Consider the following 21,385-nt stretch of genomic DNA (forward strand, 5'->3'; position numbering starts at 1 on the left):
AGGTTGCTTAATATTTACGCTAAGTACTCTTTAAAATACCAGAATAGGGAGGATGGTGTAGGTCTAAGTTTATTAGATTGATCAGTATTGCTGAACTATGAAATATTTTTTTTGTATACAGGTATAACAGAATAGCTTTAGTGTAGTTGTTGTTTTAAACTTGAGTATGAACTTGCAGACTTGCAAAATGCAGCAAGATATTTTAAAAAACAGTTTTGTTGATTAAAAAACACTATATCGGATTCATATCGGTATCGGCAGATATCCAAATTTATGATATCGGTATCGGTATCGGACATAAAAAAGTGGTATCGTGCCATCTCTACACGAAGCACAGAGCGCACCGTCGTAAATTCCCCCTAATTTTGATATGATCCGAGCTCAGGCACTAGGCAACTGAGCACAGCACACATGTGAGCGAGAAGCTGCTGCCTGCGAGTTTGCTGCAGACAGAGGAGAGCTTAAGTTTGACCAGGTACCAAAGCAAATCATTCATACTGAACTAATAATGTAAATATGACGGTGTATCACAAAAGATTGATATCAAACTGATCACTTGGTTGCGTTACTTGCTCTTCGAGTGAATCAACAAATAGACAAATAAAAAGCCGAACAGCAACGCTGATTTTTTAGAGTCTTAGCTTTCATTTCATATTTTCAGTTGTTTCCCTCCACGGCTAAACAAACCCTCTCAATCGGTTTCAGTTGTGTACTGATGAACACAACAATGGACATAAGGAGCTTCTTTCAAAGAAAAAACTCTGGTAGATGTTATTTTATATATTATGCTTTGGATGTTGTTCAGTATATCTATGCAAAACAAGAGGGATTTCAATACACAGCAGGATATTCACAGTTGAAACCAGATGTTTACACTTTATGGAAAAAACATAAAAACTTTTTTTTACTGTTAAACATCAGTTTAGAGTAAACTTCTGTTTTAGATAAATAAATATTGAAATATCTTTCGAATTAGTTAAATGTCAGAATAAAGAGAGACAGAGCTTCTATTTTTATCACTTTCATCAAATGTAGGAGTACACATACACTAAGTTTATTGTTAATTAATAAGAAAACTCCAGACGATTCCATTCTGAGCTGAAGAAGCTTCTGATTGGTTCGTAGAGTCCATGTGAGTAAACTGGTGGCACAGCTGTGGATGCATATAAGGCAAAACACAGAGCCTGTTTCTGTGACATGGGAACATCAGGAGATGTCAACAAAACACCAGGAACAGAATTGTGGAGCTCCATAAGTGTGGCTCAGTTTGAATACAATTTGGTGCCATTTGCAATTAAGAAATACAGACAGTTTGATGCAGCCCCGACTTTGTTCTGCCTTGCTGCTTAATTAAAAAAATAGTTTAAGGTGTCCTGCATATGTGATTTTTTTTTCCTATATGAAGTCATTCTTTTTTGAACAAAACTCAAAATAGAGCCTGATAATCTTTCAGTCATTTCTACCCTCACCTAATTTCCTTAAATTCCTGTGTGAGAGCTGCTCGGCTCTCACACAGGGGCTCAGCTATGCTCCAATCCCTCCATACTGCGGCCAATCACATGCGAGGATATAGGATAATATCATTATGTGAAAAACAGAGAGGGTGAGAGACGCGACAGTCACGTGGAGCGTGCGTCTGTCCTCTCAGTGAGTAAGATAGTGGACAGCGGTGAGGAGGGCTGTGTGAAAGCAAAAACACATAAATATGCCTGACACCCGTAAACGAAACAGCATCTGGCTGCAGTTTAAAGACTTTTTTTGTCTCGGTCTTTGTCTCATCTTAACTTGGTTATTTCTTGGTCTCGGATTAGGCGGTCTTGACTACAAGTGTAATATTATCTCACCAGTGGGTCTACTCCAGGGCTTGTCCCAGTGGGACATGCCCAGAACACCTCACCCAGGAGGCATCCTTGTCAGATGCCCGAACAACCTCAACTGGCTTCGTCCGATGTGGAGGAGCAGCGGCTCTACTCTGAACCCCTCCCGGATGGCTGAAATCCTCACCCTATCTCTAGGGTAGAGGGCAGCCACCCTTTGGAGGAAGCTCATTTCTGACGCTTGTATCCACAATCTCATTCTTTTGGTCACTACCCAAAGCTCGTGACCATAGGTGAGAGCAGGGACATAAATCCACCAGTAAATCGAGAGCCTCAGACTTGGATGTTCTGACTTCCTGTCTGTTCACACTCTGGTGCTAACCACTCCAAACAAAATCAAACAAAATTGGTGTCAATCAATTGTGCTACATTTCTGCTGGTTTGTGCTACAAAAATTTTCGTTTGTGCCGCTATCATTTTAAAGATATTATCTAAAGTTTTTAGAGAACTCACACATGCACTGATAAACACAGTCCCACCCACATTCCAAGGATTCCCTCTATAAACCACCACTGTGCAATAACTATTTATATGTAAATACTGTCCAATACTGTCCAAGTGCTGCAGAAACTAAAACTCACTTCCTGCAACCTCCATCCGGTCGAAGCAGATGGCTGCCATGACCTCTGTTTACTTGTTTATAAGACAGGAGGGAGGTCTTTACCTTACAATATAAAGTGCTTTGAGGCAACTGTTGTTGTGATTTGACGCTATAAAAATAAAATTGAATTAAACTAATTGAATTTAGAGTGGAGTAGCCAAGAACTGAACCACTGACCTTCCAACTGTTAATCCAGCTTCCTTTTTTCTTTATAAAAAAGGAAAGAAAAAGAAACGAAAAGAAACGAGGTACATACTGCAGGTATAAAGGCGATTCACTCGAAGGATGTCATTGGCACTCATCTCTGTAGCTCTGCCAATGGCTACATTCTCATCGGGTATGGGAACGATGGTTGGCTCCCTGTCTCTTGAGAAGGCAAACCTGGGGTGCAAACACACAGTAGTAAGGCAAATTGTGATTGTAGTCTCAAACAAGTGTCATTATAACAACTACAAAGAGAAGGCTAAAAACATGAAATTATAATATGGGCTTCAGCTTGAGCAATGCAGCAGGGAAAGGTCAGTCAAGAGGATTATCTACCTAATTATTACCTAATTGACTCTGCCAAACAGAGTCCTTATTGCCATTTCAGACATTTAACAGAATGGGATATAAATGTTTCAAGGTTTATCATCTGCCCAAAAAGAGCCCAAAGGCAAAGTCCTGCACGCCATTATTGTCCATCATGTAGCATTTGCTCGTTAGGCAGCAAGCTAGCACTCTGTGACGAGCTAATGTGGCTTTTGTCTATAAATGTGTGCGTTGTAGGCAGCTGCAATATTATTACTGATAATAAAATTATCATCATTATTATTGTTATTATTATTATTGTTATAGCACTCAATGTGTAAACTGTTTCATTGGTTACCACAGCTTTATACTGGTTTGAATTACTGGTTTTCTCAATGGCCAGTGTGGTAAGAGAAGTTGATTACAACACACATGTACACAGGATGTAGAAAATTAAAATCTTGAAAATGAAAGGACTGAAAACAGATAAAACTGTGTCAAATAAAACTGTGTTATTATGACATAATTTTTAAATAAATATACATTTGAAGCATGTTCAGGGAGTGAACTGATATCTTACCTTCCATAGTGCATAACAGAGTTGTAGTCATAGGGAGTATCAAGGTTCCTTGTGTTGATTTTCCTAAAGTTATGCTCCATCCCTGTGGGGGTTCAAACAACTCAGTCAATGTTTGTCTCTTACTCCAGGCTGAGCATTAAAATGTCACAAAAGTTCAGTTCACCCTACAGCTGTGTGAGAGCACCTGGGTAACTTTTTTCCTTTGCACAAAAACAAAGAAATCTATTGATTTGTGTCCATGGACACAAGAGCTTTCCAGCTTTAAAGAGAGAGCTCTCCATATGGACATGGGAGGGCTGGGACAGTTGTAAGTCATTTCACCTTGCGCTTCCACATAGTGACTTGTGCATTTATTTTGATGCTACTTTTACACTTAAGAGGTGTGACTTCTTTTGCTGCTGACTTCCATTTTGAATAATGTTTGCCTATGTTAACCCTTTCACGCATGGTGGTTGCTACAGTTTACAGCTATTTAAAGGCTGTGTTCTTGTATTTGTGTCACTGCTGATGGTATACTTGCAAAATAAACCATTACACACTGATGTGTCACACCCACTGGTCGTTTAATGTTACAATAGATGTATGAAATGTTTCATTGTAATTTTATTATTTAACCCTGTCATGCATGAATTATGACAAACTCAATCAGGATTTATTTGTGTTCATCTTTTCATGCCTAAAGATGAATACAAATACTTAAGAAAATAAATCCTGATTGAGTTTGTCATAATTCATGCATGACAGGGTTAATATACAAAAACTACTCAGGTTTGGACAATAAAATTACTTGGTTAACTTTAATACTTTTTGTTAATATTCAATTCAATTTTATTTATACAGCACCAAAGCATAACAAGGCACTTTATATTGAAAGGTAGACCCTCCAATAATACATACAGAGAAAAACCCAACAATCATATGACCCCCTTTGAGCAAGCACTCTGGCGACAGTGGCTCAGGGAGGGGCGCCATCCGCCGTGACAGGTTGGGGTGAGTGAAGGAATGCAGGTCAAAAGACTAATATACAACACATATCCATCCATCCATTCGCATCCACTTATCCTTTTCAGGGTCGCGGGGGGCGCTGGAGCCTATCCCAGCTGTCATAGGGCGAGAGGCGGGGTACACCCTGGACAGGTCGCCAGTCTGTCGCAGGGCCAACACACAGGGACAGACAACCATTCGCACTCACATTCACTCCTAGTGGCAATTTGTATTATCCAATTAACCTATCCCCACAAGCTGCATGTCTTTGGACGGTGGGAGGAAGCCGGAGTACCCGGAGAGAACCCACGCAAACACGGGGAGAACATGCAAACTCCACACAGAAAGACCCCGGCCTGATGGTGGAATTGAACTCAGGACCTTCTTGCTGTGCGGCAACAGTGCTAACCACCGTGCCACCGTGCTGCACACACATATACATACATCTTTTTTTGAAAAGCACAGAGGAACAAAACATTCTTCCAATTCAAATAGATTAGTCTCAAACTTATAAATAAATTGAATAAATAAATAAAAGAATTCCACAGACAGATTTGATTATTGTGAATGTTTCACATTTTGCCCTACATTGTTTGTACTTTGGGTTGTTTGAAATATTCTAAAAAAACATGATTATTGCTCTACTGTTGGTAAATGAACTGTCATTTATGTAGAAGTTTTTTTTGTCATCCTGACCACTTAAAGATTTTTTCTGACTGTTGTTTCTGGCTGTTGTTTGTCATGTGACCCACCTGGGATGACCTTCTCTAGCAAGATGCGTACATGTTGGTCTCTGTCTGAACGCGTCTGTTCATGGTCGAAGCCCAGGGCATGGAGCACCTCGTGTTGGACTATCTGGTGGAAAACACAGCCCTGGCGACTCAGTGACACTATCTGGCCACCCCCACGACGCCCAACAAAAGAGTAACACCTGAAAAAGAGCGGTAAATAAAAATTTTATGACAAACCAGTAAAACAGCTTCCTCACTCAGAACATCCTGCGTTAGATGAAAAGTTTGCCTGTAGAATTCAAGTATAAATGCCTACTTTGTGTTGGACTTACCCATCACGAGACTGAATGTCCAGAAAGTCTCTTTCTCTGCTCTGGGGCCTAAAGCTGACGCACGTGGCTGCTTCAAATGACCTCAGACCTTGCTCGATGACGTCACGTTCCCTGCGGGCTTCACAGAAAAACATGTATTGTGGTTCTAGTTTGTTGTGGCATTATATTCAACTAAGACTGAGCACAATGCTGCTACTCCTGAGTAACTGCTTACTACTTACACTGGCCTATAAATCAATCAAATCTATGTTACTGCCTCAAAATCAGCTGATGTTTTTGTACAACTTTAATGAATTTATAGAAAGCATAAAATATTCTTCATTATGTTGGCTTGAAGCTTGTAAAGATTGGTCATAACATTGAACTGCTCCCCCCCAGTATCTTTGATGTGGCATAGCTAACAGAAATTTTCAGGGTAAAATACATCTGTCCCATTTTATCTACATATCTTAACTATAACTAACTTTGAGTGTTATTATATTGGGATATATCATAGGTTCAATAACAAGACACCCCCAATGTAATGTCTGTGGCACTCTGGATGCTTTGTCAGGTAATTCCCTGGAGAAAACTTGTCAAACTTGCCAAAAGAAATAAATAAATTTTTTTTGATTGTGACACTGGAAGAAGGTGTAAATTTTATTTGTAGTTTCCTCTAACTAGTTCCTGCACTTTTGAATTAAAGAGCGCCTCTTGGGTTGGATTGAGCCAAAAGCACAATGGAAGGAAAAAGGCATTAGAACCGAGAAAACAGCAATTTTATCTGCAACATTAAGGTCTTCAAAATTGCGACTGAATATCTTGTATCAGTCTCCATGCTAAGCTTTGGCAAAGCTTTATATATAATTTTATATTACATCTATCTGATACAGATTGATGTATATTTAGGTTGTTTTTTTTATATATCGGAGGAAATTTATGTGTAACTGACTAATTCCTTTTTTAATAAACTGTCCTTTTCAGTTTCCTTGGTAGTATTTTTAAACTCTTTGTATTCTCTGTACACAAAAACCTTTCTGTATGTCATTAAAATACTTGTTTAGTGTTTAGTCTTTTGACCAAACAGCTGTATTTGAAGCCCTGAGATGAGAACCCGTTGATTTCTCTTTGTATTTAGAGGACACTAAAATGTGGAATCTCAGAGGGAAAAGGTTTGGGAAGCAGCTTTGCCCACTAATGGAAAAAAAAACAAACCCCAAAACAAACCCTACAGACGGAGAAAATCATTCTAATAGTTTTCAGTTAAACCTGAAAAATTAGCAGAAAGCTCAATAAAAAGGAATGTTTCCATGTATCTAGACTTACAGTACTCGTCGGAGATTAGATAAGGTACAACAACTCTGCCATTGTTTTTAGGCCACAAACAGCCTCGAGCCGTACACGGATCAGCGTTCTGTAGACCTGTTGGCACTGCTATGTCTCCAAATATGACCAGAGGTTCATCCAAGTTCTTTCCTGTAAAGTATGGAAAGAAAAACATATTTTCCGTGTACTTTCGATGGTTTCATTAACACATCAACTCAGTTTTTAAGGTTAGCCCCTGGATGTTGTTACTAAAGCTGTATATTTACTACTGATGAATAGGAACTGAAGTGAAGTTGAACATACCAAGATTAGCATTAGCCTTCTCCAGCAGTGTCGAGATACTGAAATCATCACCCTCAGTGTTGTTTCCTGTTCAATATGAAGCACATATGTTTGACTGTTCTATAAGGACAAGGTCACATGTTACAACATCACAAAGACATGTCAAGGAGTCAGGCAAATCCAATATGGACCAATTATAATAAATAAATAAATGAATACAAATCAACATGAATAAGAGCATATCTCATAGTGTGATGACATACAAGTGCTAAATGTAAAAAATAGCAAAGTCTTACCGGAGTTTTCAACACTTTTTTTAAAAGGTGCCTGTAATAAGATAAAAGGGTTTATAAGGACTAGTATTTGATTTGTTTGCAAGTTCAAAAATGCTTGAAGATTAAAATTGCAAATTCCAATTTATACAATAAATTAATAAAATGAAAAACAGAAGTATTCTCTTTGTGTTCTTATGTTTTGTTTTGAAGAAAGCTTGTATTCCATTTTAACAAAATAAAACATCTTGGTCAAATCAGAGAGGAAATCTACGTCTGCATACTTAACTACAACGCTTACCTCTATAACAAAAGTGTGGGCGAAGCACAAGAACACGCTGAGCACAGCCGCCTGGAGGATCATGGCTGGTTACTGAAGAAGAGCAGCCGACTGAGAAAATACCTGCTGAAAACACAAGTGTTCGGCTTATATAGTTAGAAAGGCCAGCTGAATTCTGTCCTAATATGGCATGCTGTTCAACCAGTACTCATTACTCAACTGAAAATGACAGTTGTTACTTAAACACGTCTGTTTCAACATATTATGAAATTAGACAAAAAGGCTGTTGCTGTCTTTATATTATGTCACAGTCCAAATATTATAGTTACCATCAATGTATTTAAATCTGTCAAACATGGTGGAGGAGTGTTATGGCACAGGCATGTATGTGCGGCTGTTAGTGGCACGGGGTCAGTGTTCACTGAAGATGTGGTTGCTGATAGAAGTTATAGGGTGAATTCTTAAGTTTACAGCCTTATACTCTGCTAACATTTAGCCAACTGCTTCAAAACTCTCCTAGTGACTAACCAGAGCATGCTGTTCATTTTCTGAAGATGAAATTGGAACAGCCTGAAGACAATCTCAGGACAAAAACCAACCTCCCAGGCTGCAGGAGACTTGGGGTGGGTGAATGACCTAAATAAATATTTTAATAGGTTTGATCAAACGCCCACCACAGCATCGTCCCCCCTGCTGCAATCTCCTTCATCTTCAGGGACCGCCTGTCCTTCATCTCAGGACTTCACACCTCTCAGCTCCCAGCCATCACACCCACCCCAGGCTTCTGTGGACTCCAACATACACACCCCTCCCCCAAAATCCACTCTTTCTATCTCAGCACTTCAAGTGAGGAATGAGCTTCGCAAGATCAAGGTGCAGAAGGCTGCAGGTCCAGATGGCGTCAGCTCCAGGCTCCTGAGATGCTGTGCAGATGAACTGTGTGGCATCCTAGGATATCTGTTCAACCTGAGCCTGTCACTGGGGAAAGTACCACAGCTGTGGAAGACCTCCTGTGGTACCGCTACCAAAGACCTCCCGTCCCAAGGACCTCAGCAGCTACAGGCCGGTAGCCCTGACATCGCATCTGATGAAGACCCTCGAGAGGTTGGTTCTAAACCATCTGCGCTCCCTGGTGAGGTCTTCATTGGATCCGCTGCAGTTTGCTTACCAGCCTGGCATCGGGGTGGAGGACGCCATCATCTACCTCCTGCACCGAGCTCTGACTCACCTGGAGAAGCCTGGAAGCTCTGTGAGGATCATGTTCTTTGATTTCTCCAGTGCTTTCAACACCATCCAGCCACGACTTCTGAGAGACAGGCTGGAGCTATTGGGAGTGGACCACCACATGTCCCAGTGGATACTGGACTACCTCACAGGACGTCCACAGTATGTGAACATCCAGGGAGTGGACATTGAGATAGTGGACTCTTATAGGTACCTGGGTGTTCACCTGAGTAATAAACTGGACTGGAGTCACAACACTGATGCTCTTTACAGGAAGGGTCAGAGCAGACGCTACCTGCTGAGGCGGCTGAGGTCATTTGGAGTCCAGGGAGCGCTTTTAAAGACCTTCTATGACTCTGTGGTGGCATCTGTCATTTTTTACAGTGTGGTTTGTTGGAGCAGCAGTTTATCTGCAGCTGAGAGGAAGAGGTTGGATAAACTCACGAGGAAGGCCAGCATCCAGGTAAGGAAATTTCAAAAAGTTGATTCTGTTCATCTGGATGTAGTGTTTTCAGTGGAAGAAATGTTTTGTCACTCATCCAAGGCACCTAAAAAAGCTCCAGCCGATCCAGGAAAGAAGGTGAAACTGCCGTCTAAGCAAAAACCCTTAGTGATCCCGTATGTATCAGGAGTATCAGAACAATTGGGGCGATCGTGGCTCAAGAGTTGGGAGTTCGCCTTGTAATCAGAAGGTTGCCGGTTCGAGCCCCGGCTTGGACAGTCTCGGTCGTTGTGTCCTTGGGCAAGACACTTCACCCGTTGCCTACTGGTGATGGTCAGAGGGCCCGGTGGCGCCAGTGTCCGGCAGCCTCGCCTCTGTCAGTGCGCCCCAGGGTGGCTGTGGCTACACCGTAGCTGCCATCACCTGTGTGTGAATGTGTGTGTGACAGGATATGTAAAGCGCTTTGGGGTCCTTAGGGACTAGTAAAGCGCTATAAATACAGGCCAGGCCATAATTGAGACACATTTTTTTCTAAACACAGAGTTACTATGGCTTTTAAACCCCAAAACACACTGTGCCAAAAATTGGTTCCACCAACACAAATAGAATAATATAGTGTTCGCTGTTAAGTGCCAGGAGGTTTGCCATGATTTGTACATCTGGGAAACCAAACAAGGTTGCATGGCAATTATCTTGGGGCAAGATAGTAACCCCAAGTTTCTCTCAGATGCATCCAGCGCGCGAAGAATGTGTGTGAACATTAGATAAAAAGGACTTACATAGAAAGCGCTATACAAATACAGGCCATTTACCATTTACCAAAGAGCATGTGCGAATGGGTGTGAGTGCATTTACCATTTACCGTTACCATGATAGTTTACTTGTTATGCACCCCTAAGAGTACCGAAGAAAGAGCCCATACATCTCTATGACAACCGTGTGCCCACCCCTGAAGCCACCCATTCTGCCATCCCAAACCAATCCCACCATCAAGAACAGCGTCCCACAGGGAGCAAGGCTTTGCAAGCCATAGACCCAGATGAACGGATGCCCCCCAGATCCAGCACCTCTGGACAGGGTGCAGGAAACAGGGTTGTTATAAAGGGTTTAACAGAAGTGTTGCATTAATTGTTTAGGAATTATAGAAATTTTTATACTCTTTTAAACCTTTGAGGCTCAAAAGCATTTGGATACATGGCTGCCAAGCAGTTTTGTGGCCATTTAAGACTTTTCCCATAATTATTCTATCAGTAATTAAGCAGAGATATAGAGATAAGTGTTGAACTTACATTTAGTAGATGTCCAGTGAAACCCTTTGTATGAGGTCCAAAGAGATGCTGACACAAGCGAAGGCTAAGATTGAACAAATTACAGAAATTGTAATTGCCAAAACACTTGTGTACCTAACTGTGTGTTGTGTTGCAGACCAGAGCAGCCTTATGATGTCCAGAACCTTAAAGAAGGGTGAATCCTATCAATCAGTGGGTCCTGCCACTGAAGCATTTTTCTTGTTTTCTTTTTAGCCATCCACTCACCCATTCAGGGTCATTGATGGGCTGGAGCCTATCTCACCTCCATGGGGAGAGATGCAGGGTATACCTTGAACAGTCTGCCAATCTGTTACAGTGCTAACACAGAGAGGCAGACAACCATTTACACTTGGCATTGGGTAGCTGTTTACTGGAACACTTAATATGAGTTTTAAGGAGATGTTGATGAAGCAACAGAAGCCATCATTAAATGAAAAACTAAATAAACATATCAGAGAGAGATTAAAACGTTTTATGAGGAGCCAAAATAACATTTGGGACATTTTCAACCAGAAGGAATATACTAGCCAGCTCAGACAGTTTACAACAAGGTGTACACCACTGGTTACGCTCAAGAACAGGAAGACCAGATTTGAATTTGCCAAAAAATAAAAGAACTTTCACAGCATGGGGAAAAACTATTAGTAATGTTAGTTTATGTGGTTTCCTCAGTAAACTGGGTGAGGTAGCTGACTCCTAATCACAGCGATTTCTCTAGTTTCAAGTAGCCTGGCCCTTTGACCCAGGACCTGTTGGCCTTGCAAGACCCTTCTAAGCAAAAATGATTCCTACTCACCAAACTCTTGGGATCACTCAAGCATTTTGAACCTGAAAAAACACATTTCTTCATGCTTGTGAATAATAAGCTTTAAACTGTAAAAACCTTTGACCTTGATTGTACCTGTTGTATTGTGTTGTTGTAGGATGATCTCACACCATTGCACACGGCAGCTGACGGAGGTCACTATGAATGCGTTAGACTTCTGCTGGATTCTGGCTGTAATGTCAATGCACAAACTAATGTATGCTTGTTTACTTAAATATGCAATTCAAGAGTGGGTTGGCAGTGTTATTTTCATGAATTAATATTTATCTTCTGTCTGTAGAGAAAAATGAATGCTCTCCATTATGTGGCACAGCATGGTCATGACAGAGAGGCCAGCTTGCTGCTGAAGGCAGGAATCAATGTAGATGCTATAAACAATGTAAGCACTGTTAGCTATCTCCGGAAAAAAATAATTATGATAATTCTTTTAAAGTACCCATATGCAAAAGAAATAGAAGAAATTTATAAAAGACTTGCATAAGATTTGGCTTACTTCATATAAGGCTTATATGATTTACTCATGAAAGTGGCCACTTTCTCATTACTTTCATATATTGTTTTAGTAAGTATCCAAAACAAGTTTCATTTATATAATTTATCAAAGGATCTTATATCTGTTTTCACTCTTGTATGCTTTTCACACAAGTTTCACATAACACAAAGCTTTATAAGATTTATATATATCTTTTCCATATGGGTATTCTTACACAGTGGTATGTTAGCATGTTAGCATTTTGGTGCATAAAATGAAGAAGAAATCTAAAATTAGGCAGTAAACACTTGTAAACGTTTTAAAAGTAGAGAGCAGCTTTTTAATACCTGTTTCTCTTTGAAACAGCAACACTGCACACCACTCCACCTGGCTGTTTTCAACAATCACACAAAAGTTGTACGATTGCTTATCGATGCTGGCAGCAACCTGAATGCCACTGACATTGTAAGTACAAAGTTCCACAGCCACATGAACACAATGCATAATAAAATGTCCTATAATACAGTAATTTTACTTAATGGTTGTCTGTCATGTGGGCGACAGAGGCAGCAGACCGCACTACACATTGCCTCAGAACATGGCTGGCATGACCTGGCTGAGATGATGCTGATTTCTAGAGTTAGTCTCAGTCTAACTGATAAGGTACCACACACAGCTTCACACAGAATATTATGTACACTGCTCAAAACAATAAATGGAGTACTAAAGTCACACATCAGACCTTAAAAAATATTCATGTTACTTTGACGTACGTTTTGAAATTCATTGAAAACAAGAAGGGGTCAGGGGTCACAAAGGTCAGTGAAAACCATAATCATCAGGCTTTTGAAGGCTGGATGAGATGGTGGATGGTGGTGGGGGGATCTCCTCCCAGATTTGGATGAGGGATTCAGGTGTGTGAAACATGAGGGCCAGGCAGTGACATCAGTGTCTTCATCATTATATAATTGCCAGGTCACTGGGTATTGCCCTGCAACACAAACCCAGGACCGAGTGCATTAAGACAAGCTCTGAGGATTTCATCCCAGCAGTACAGGGTACTGTTGGCTAGCATGGTTAATGATAAAGGAGCTTTACACAACATAATTTACCAATTCAAACCTGCATACACACAATTCTATCTAGCATTCACACTGCGATGAACTTTCAGCTCTGGCCTGTCTCCTACTATCTGCTCCTCACTCTTCAGACTGTGCTGGGAAACACAGGCTACGTCCACACTAAAATTTGAAAATGGCGTTTTTGTCTGAAAACGCTCCGCGTCCACACTATCGTTTTCAGTCGTTTTCACAGAGTTGTGCGTCCACATTGAAACAGCCGAAAACGCTTCCGTTCCAGTCCTGCGCATGCGTGAAACGCAAGAAGATTCGGCCTGCCTCATTTCCGTCTGCCATTTATTTACTTTTCCGGCTCTTTGAAACGTCGCGGCAAATGTTGAGGAAAAGCACCGAGTTTTTTAAATGGACTAACAATGAGCTGGAGTTGTTGCTGCGAGTAACACAAAAGTACAAAGTTGCAAAAGCGAGTGAGAGTTAAAGAATTTGAAGAAAAGCTCTGGAGCACGTACAGACTGATATTAATCTTTAATAGCGCTGTCAAAACTGAGAGCAAACAAAACAAACGCTGTATAATGCCCTCCGCTATCTTAGTTTGATTGGTCACATGACTGCATCACATCACTAAAATGTGTCATCGTTTTTGAAAAGGCTCGGGATTCGCTGTCCACACTGCAACACGAAAACGGCTTTGGATAGCGTTTTCAAAACGCTGCGTTTTCCTTCACCGAAAACGGCGTCTCAGTGTGGACATGGCCACAGTGTAACCTGGATGTGCTGCAGGTACTCTCTCATCAAACCAGTACTGACGAGGATATCAAAAAGCAATTCTAGGAGAGAATAATGGTCTGTCCCATCACCTGCAGAATCATTTACTTTATGGAGATTGTCTTGGAACTGTAAGAGCAGTTTGGCGAGGAAGAACAGCTAGCAGGTCCAGCGAGCATGTGGTGTGGAGGTTAGCTGGATAACTCAAAGTCAGTCAGTTAAATCGAACAACACATTTATTTGATGTTAGCAACATAAGACCATACAAGCCAAGTCTCCACGGCTCTACTCTGTCCGTACGTACATGTGCGGAGATGGGTAGTCACCGGCGCCAGCCCGTTACAAAGGTATGGTTTCTCTCAGAACAGACACACAAGCATGTAATGGCTGCCACACTATACTCACACACCCACTACGAGACTCCCCCAACTACTACAGTTGTTAAAAGTCCGCTTGTTCATTGTAACTGTTTATACTACGTTACCCATGATGCACCTCGGTATCTGTACTTCCGGTTGGGAACGTGTTCAGCGCAGTTCTGCACAGATGAGAGGTGTGTCGGAGGATAACGTATTTACTTGCATTCCTGTATGACCACACACACCCATATACACACTCACACCCCCTTTACCTGCATGTGAATACTGTAATGCCTCCCTACCAACGCTGTACATCCTGTTGATGTCATCTGCCACCTCCTTAGTAAAGTAGGGCAACCCCCTCTAGTGGTGCTATAACACAGTAAGGTTTGTCTTGGAACGTCTTCAGTACACCTGTTTGATTTGCACCAAAAAAAGGTGAAATTAATTGATTCACTTACACTTCCGAAGACGACAGCTTGATATCCGTAAAGTTTAACTTGTGGTTGATGATCAAGTGTTCCTTTACTTTTTTGAGCTGTGTATTTCACATTGTACACTAACAAATAAAAACAGTTTTCAGTTGGTGCATTGATCCTTCTATATCATATTAATTAAGATCTTTGTTACGCTAGTCTTAAGTAGAATATTTATCTTTTTTCACACCATTTGAAACCTTGATGCGTAGTTCACTTTTTCTTTGTCCGGACAAAGTTAATCTTGTAGCACAGCATCATGATAACTGTTTTAGTATAGATTCAGATCTATGACACTTATAGCTGTGTCTTCTAACAAAGCAATGCTTTTCTGGCCATCTAATGTACACAGCAGGGAAAAACATGTCTGGAAGTGGCAGCAAGAGGAAACCATGTCGTCCTGGTGGACATGATAATTAAAGCTGACCGTTTTTCTAAATGGGAGAAGGTAAGTGTTGCTAACGCTATATTAATACTAAATACACTCTCCTTATATGAAATCTGTGCTCATATTCGATAAATACATTTTCACTCTTTTCCAGCGTATCAGCACCCATGTCCTGTTGAGTTTTTCACATTATATACATATTAATTGTTTTGGATTTTGTAATAAAAAAAAAATCCTGGCATACAGGCATAGTTATAAAGAACGAGAACAACTCAGAGCATACACTATGACTAGGTCTCCAAGATGCTTAAAACATAAGAAATCAGGAAGGGGCATGTAAAGGAATTTCTTTTACTTATGTATTAATCACATTATTTTATTGTATGATGCCTTGGTGCCACTGGATTTTAACATGTCTCACACTCATACAGTAAGACAAATGGTGGGGGTGTAGTAAGGAAGTTGGGGGAAGCAGACGACTCCACAGGAAGAGTCTTTTGTCTCTTTGAGGACTCTGGGAGGCAGCAAGGGAGTGTGAAACAGCTGTGTACTGCCTTTTGTTCCTGGAGATATTTAACTGAGAGCCATGCTGGGCTCAGACTCTGCTGACCGTCTGTCCCGCGGTCATGCAGGGACTTCATCAAGCTTGGTTGTCTGTTCTTTGTGTGTTTGATTAAAGAATGTTAGCTACCGCTCACCGCTCGTCTGCAGGCTTTATTTAAATGGAAAACTTCCACAACAGGCAACAAAAAGCTTTTTGCTAAAAAAAAAGATTCAGAGCAGAAGTTTTTTGCACTGCATTTTAAAATGAAAACATATTGCATTTATTTACAATTAAAGACACAGAGCAGAAAGTGTGTTACTGTTTTACATCCACAGACACACAAGAAAAGAAGCAGGCAACATGAGGTCAAGTTATGGCAATTTTATTTGTGCATTTCAGTTTTTAAAAAACAAGCAAACGTCCCAAGAAGAAGGATGGGGTGAAAGAAAGGTGGAGATTTTAACATTAGGAGGAAGAAACTATTGATGCTGCTGAGTCAGTTCTTTCTCAGCAGTCTGCTCCAGAATCCCCTCCTGTCCTCGGCTTGCTTTTCTTTTTCTTTTGCCTTCAGTTCGTTTAAGGTCTTGTTGAGCTGCTCCTCGGCATCTTTAAATTTTTCTTTCAGCTGCTGTTTGGCCAGTTTCCCTTTGTGTTTGAGGAGCTCTTTAGCTTCCTTTTTGTGCTTTCGCATTTCTTTCAGTGCGTCTTTGCAGTCTTTCTTGGTCACCGTCATTTCTTTCTTGAATACCTTCACCTCAATTTTCTCTTCTGCAAGTTCTTCTTGTACTTTCATCAGTTCCTTCTTCATGTTTTCAGTGTGACTCTTTGTATCTTCCATTTCTTTCTTTGCTTCCTGTATTTTCATTTTCTCTTCCTCCAACACTTTTTGAGCTTCCAACAATTCTTTCTTCAAATTTTCAATCTCATTTTCTGCCTCATCTTTACGTCTTTTCTCCTCTTCAAGTTGTTGCTTTACATGCAGTAATTCCTTCCTTAGTGTTTCAGCTTCAGCCGTTACATTTGCAGCTTCTTGAGTTGCCAACTGCATTTTCTTTTTTCCCTCTTCAAAAGCTTCCTGCACCTCCTGTAATTCCTGCATCACATTTCCTGCCTCCTTCTTTGCAGTTTGATATTTATTGTTGGCTTCTTGTGCTGTGCTTTTCTCTTCCTCCAATGCTTTTTGAGCTTCCAACAGTTCTTTCTTCATCTTTTCATTCTCCTTTTCTGCCTGTTGTTTTCCCATTTTCTCTCCTTTAAGTTTGAGACCCACATGCAGTAATTCCTGCAATACTACATCAGTTTCAAACTTTGAATCTTTAGCTTCTCCTCTTGATTTTTCTGCCTCTTCTTTTAATTTGATATTTTCAGCCTGTATCATTTGAACTTCTTCTTGCAGGTTAATCAGCTGTACTGAATTGTGAGGTGAAGCACTCGCCGATCCTCTTCTTGTTCTCCCTCGATTCATTTTGGCCTTTTAAACAAAGGAACCAACGTATTGTAGAGGAGTGAAGTGAAGTTTTCGATGTTTCTTCGTCAACTGTCGTTTGTCCTGCACAGAGATGCTGCTGTAGATGTGTCTCTAGCTGTGTCTGGATACAATGAAACATGCTGGAACTAAGTGCTTGTGTTGCACAGTTCTACTGAACATTCCATTTCATGCATGCTCCGCCCACATGGTCAGGAATGTCAGGTGCTGCATCACCAAATGCTGCTCCCGTTGCCTAGCAATAACAGCTGTTTACTTTTGGGGTCTGGTTCATTATTTAATAAAGAAAACATGTCCAAGTATTGGGTGCTGAGGCTCAGCGCATATTCTAGCCTGCTGTGTGGGTGGGCAGCTAGAAATCACTGGTGGGCAACATGAGTGAGGAGAAAACTGGAGCAGCCAAGCAGGGAGCTGCAGGTTGCTGGTTTGAGTCTCTGTTCAGATGCTGGTGTCTCCTCTCTCTGAGATGTCTGCAAACAGTCCCAGATAAAACAATAAGGATAATAAACAAACACGTGACTAAAATAACAGTTATGACTCTGATGTGTTTCATGTGTAGCAGGATGGCCTCTATACAGCAGTCGCTGCAAGCATCCACATCGCCACACTCACTTTTCTTTAAGCAGGCGTGCTGGGCTCCTCCTAAGGAAAGTTTGAAACTTCATTTCCTTCATGCTGGTGAACTTTTTACCAAATATTTTCATCAAAGCTTCTCCATCACTGACAGGGATTGTTTGGATCTTCACACTCATCTCCACCAACCCTAAAAAATGAGTCTCACTTTGCTCATATAATGCCAGGAGTGTCTCCATATTCCACAAAAGTCTGTGCAAACATGTAACAGTATCCCATATTCATAGAAATATTATTGATATTATAACAAAAGCTGTCACCAACACAATTGTCCCAAGTGCTTTTTTTATTAGTTATTGCAAATGCTTGATTGCAGTTCTTGCTAGATGACAAAACCACGTATTAGGTTTAGAAGGAAATGACTTTTGGAGGTAGCAAGGGAGTGTGAAGCTTAAGGTGTAAAACAGCTGTGTACTGCCTTTTGTTCCTGGAGAAGGTATTTAACAAACCAGCTAAGTATCTTGTAAATTCTTTGTGCTAGTTTTAAAAGCAAGAGGTACTGAGAGTTTGTTTTCTTTGTACATCATATGCATAAAACGTGATAACATCCTTTTAACTTCGAACGACTCACAAAACTTTCTCCCTGTTGAATTCAGGATCACGGGGGATGTGAGCAGGTAAGAAGACCTCTGAGCTTCAAACAGGACCATCAGCCAGAGACACAGCACTTCCGTTCTGTCTTATGGACCCTCGCCACAAAGCATCTGTGTTATGGGGAGTGGAAGATTCTCGCTCAGCATTGGGACTTTAGTGAAGCACATATACAAGCTATAGAACAACAGTGGACAGGTGAGCAGTGCTGAGTTCCTAAAAAAATTATTGACAGTTTTATTGCTATTTTTATTACCTTTTTTGTACTTGTTGGGTTTTTTCATATATATATATATATAAATCTTTACACAGGAAATCATACAAGTTTGAAAAACTGTAATATAAGGCCTGTAATGTCCAGAACCATAGAAGCACTGTTTCATGGGTCCAGTGATTTTATTGAAAATAAATTCTCAAATTTGGCACTGACTGATTCACTCTACAGCATTCTGAGTACCTGAGGTGATTAACTCTGGTCTAGGTCAATTTTAACCCAGATCAAGAATTCTTTCTACAATTCTACTACAACAAATGAACTACAGATCTATTTAGAATATATGGATAGTCTGACATGAGTAAATGGATGCTTAATCCTTAATATTTCAGAGAGCAGATGGTGTTGTTTTTCTTTTGGTTTTTTTACAACATCACTTTTTTGTAGAAAAACGTCTATTATCATACAATATCTTGTCTTATAATGATGACCTGAAGCACAACTACAACTGCCTATACCTGATACCTGAATCTTGGTTAACCAGAGAGATAAAAGCCAGGAGAATAAACCAGATGTTCTCCACTGAACTACCCAAAGTATAGTCTGAATGGCAGCAGAACAAAATGAGAACAGCCCCGCCAACGCTGGAGACAGAGCAATACTGAAGAGTATATGTAAGAAGGATGCAACACATAACAGAAATGCTCAGTGCCTAGTGGATCTAAGAGCAGACTGCAACAACCTCCCTGAAAGGATCCAGTAACCATCACAGTGGCAGACATGTCAAGCAGAGGGATTGGACAGCACCATTCCCTGCCATGTTTAACACCTACTGGATAGGGAAGCTAACAAGCTAACTCCATTAGCATCCTGCAGCACAAATGAACCAGGTGCTAATGGTTGAGACCCACCCGGAATGTCTAACCGAAGGCTGTCCTGATCCCCAAGGATCCCAAGAAGGGGCCGGTCCCATCCAACTACTGGCCAATAACTTGGCTAAACTGCCCACCAGATTGCCCTCCTCCTGAATGGTAGATACTGTACCTCCGTCCATCCAAACCCACACTTGTCCTTGTTGGACATAGTTGGATATAATTGCTAATCTTTCTCTTTGGGTAGATTGGTCCTCCAACCAAGAGCAGTCTCTCCAAGATGACAGCAGTTTGCAACATGGATTGTAATAAGTTTTTCAGCTTTTGTACACTGTTGCAAGAGTTACATTCTGGGCACAGCTTTTTTCTTTAATTCCAAATGCCAGATCTTTGACACCTTGCTTTTAAACTCTATTTGACTTTTAACCTGTTGAACCTTTTTTTTAATTTAAAGTTGAACTTTAAATAAAATATTAAATTATATAAAATAAAATATTGTTTCATTTTGTTGGAGCACTTAAAATGTAAGATATCAGGATGTCATTCAGCTTTGCTTACTGGCCAAGTACCTCGCTTGCTTAACGCTGGTCTGTGGTTACAATACAGACCCAGTGGACTATATGAACTAGTTAGTTACTGTGATTCTATAAATGTTCTGATGGTATAAGAACTGTCTACAGTGACTGTGTTTAACTAAAAGTTCAGATGGATAATGCTTGATATAAATCTAAATTGAAGGTAAGAAAAGCTTCAAAGATCATGGTCACCGGATGCTGTTAATCTGGCTTCATGGAGTGCTCGTAGCTAGAGAAAACCCTACCAAAGGCCTCTATGAGGGGTTGGTGGAAATCTCCCGGACAGATTTGGCAGGTGAGCTAATCAGGGAGGTCACTTCCTTTCACTGGTCAGACTATTTGTCAGTTTTAACAGTCATACAATATTAGTTAACAATATTTCTCCACAGAAAGACCAATAATGCCGTAAGACTGTTTTTCTGTTTGTTCACTGGAATGTGTCTACTTTTTTTTCTTTTCTCTGTTTTCCTCTTCTGGTTTGTTATCCAGAGTTCATCCGACAGAAGGCAAACTCCCAGACCAGCTCTCCTAAAATGTGCTGCGTAATGTGACGGCAACAAGTTTATGCTTATCATCGAGCTATTGTGTTAGCTTTGTTAAAACTTTCTTTATTTAAAGAAATAAAAATGTTATTTTCTATAAATAAAATTACATGATTTGAATTGTGAGTCACATAATGGTTTACATTTTTTAATGAAAGATAGGTGTGTAGCAGCCAGGGGAAAGTTGCTCTCTATTTATTTCTTTTTTTTTTGCCGTGCAATTTTGTCAGGTTTTCTCTACTGCAGCACTTGAACTGTGTTTACCTAGAAGGGCTGTAACAACAGCCTTGCACTGCTGCAGATTTCCATGTGCTGCATCCCATGCCAGTTATCCACACACAAAGAAAGGACAAGACAAGCTGCCCCTAACCTACCCAAAATGCCCCACGCCTGCTGCTTAGGTGTGGGATTTTGCTTCCCCCAAAGGTCCTTGAGGTTCCTGAGATTCCCTAAAGCGCAGATCGTACCTCCCAACATGGGCCAGCTCGCTCCACATGATAGTGCATCCGAGGAGGCGTGGACCCCCCTGCGGAGGCGTGGACCCCCCCTGCGCATGGAGAGACCAAACCATGAAACTGGCGACTCCGGGCACTGGTGCTCCATACTCCTTGCAGGCCCCCTGCATCCCAGACCCCAAACCCCAAGACCCTCACACCAACACTAGTTCACTGGATCTAAGACAGAGCCCAGCTCCTAACAAAAAGCGCCCCTCACAATGATGCTTTACAACACTGCATCTGATGTTTTGTGTTGCACTTGATGTTGTAAGGCTTGGATGCAGCTGCTTGGCCATATAAACCCATTCCATGAAGCCCTCTATGCACTGTTGTCGA

At 40.9% G+C, this 21,385-nt stretch overlaps 2 protein-coding genes across 2 annotated transcripts; one reads left to right on the forward strand and one right to left on the reverse strand.

Moving 5' to 3' along the window:
* Positions 1-419: 419 nt before the first annotated feature.
* Positions 420-7,907, reverse strand: LOC309720094 (hatching enzyme 1.2-like). Its single transcript, XM_082556678.1, has 8 exons — positions 7,776-7,907; positions 7,499-7,529; positions 7,224-7,289; positions 6,921-7,070; positions 5,616-5,733; positions 5,305-5,483; positions 3,569-3,650; positions 420-2,859 (listed from the first exon to the last, which is right to left on the reverse strand). Exons 1-8 carry the CDS (start codon positions 7,836-7,838, stop codon positions 2,688-2,690), a joined length of 861 nt encoding a protein of 286 aa, XP_082412804.1. The 5' UTR covers positions 7,839-7,907; the 3' UTR covers positions 420-2,687.
* A 202-nt stretch (positions 7,908-8,109) lies between these two features.
* Positions 8,110-21,068, forward strand: LOC309706651 (uncharacterized protein; the record flags this gene model as incomplete). Its single annotated transcript, XM_082533362.1, has 11 exons — positions 8,110-8,164; positions 8,470-8,858; positions 8,914-9,174; positions 11,654-11,752; positions 11,837-11,935; positions 12,395-12,493; positions 12,593-12,691; positions 15,060-15,155; positions 18,355-18,547; positions 20,174-20,305; positions 20,500-21,068. 11 exons carry the CDS (start codon positions 8,110-8,112, stop codon positions 20,559-20,561), a joined length of 1,584 nt encoding a protein of 527 aa, XP_082389488.1. The 3' UTR covers positions 20,562-21,068.
* Positions 21,069-21,385: the final 317 nt, after the last annotated feature.

This window comes from Aulonocara stuartgranti (assembly GCF_965226115.1).
Source record: "Aulonocara stuartgranti genome assembly, chromosome: 1".
In the NCBI taxonomy this organism is placed as follows: domain Eukaryota; kingdom Metazoa; phylum Chordata; class Actinopteri; order Cichliformes; family Cichlidae; genus Aulonocara; species Aulonocara stuartgranti.

Excerpts from the sequence above, each read along its gene's own strand:
- LOC309720094 (XM_082556678.1), bottom strand. The coding sequence starts at position 7,838 with ATGATCCTCCAGGCGGCTGTGCTCAGCGTGTTCTTGTGCTTCGCCCAC. Across the intron at positions 7,530-7,775 it reads CCCACACTTTTGTTATAGAG|GCACCTTTTAAAAAAAGTGT; the intron begins GTAAGCGTTGTA and ends ATCTTATTACAG. Across the intron at positions 5,484-5,615 it reads GACATTCAGTCTCGTGATGG|GTGTTACTCTTTTGTTGGGC; the intron begins GTAAGTCCAACA and ends GCTCTTTTTCAG.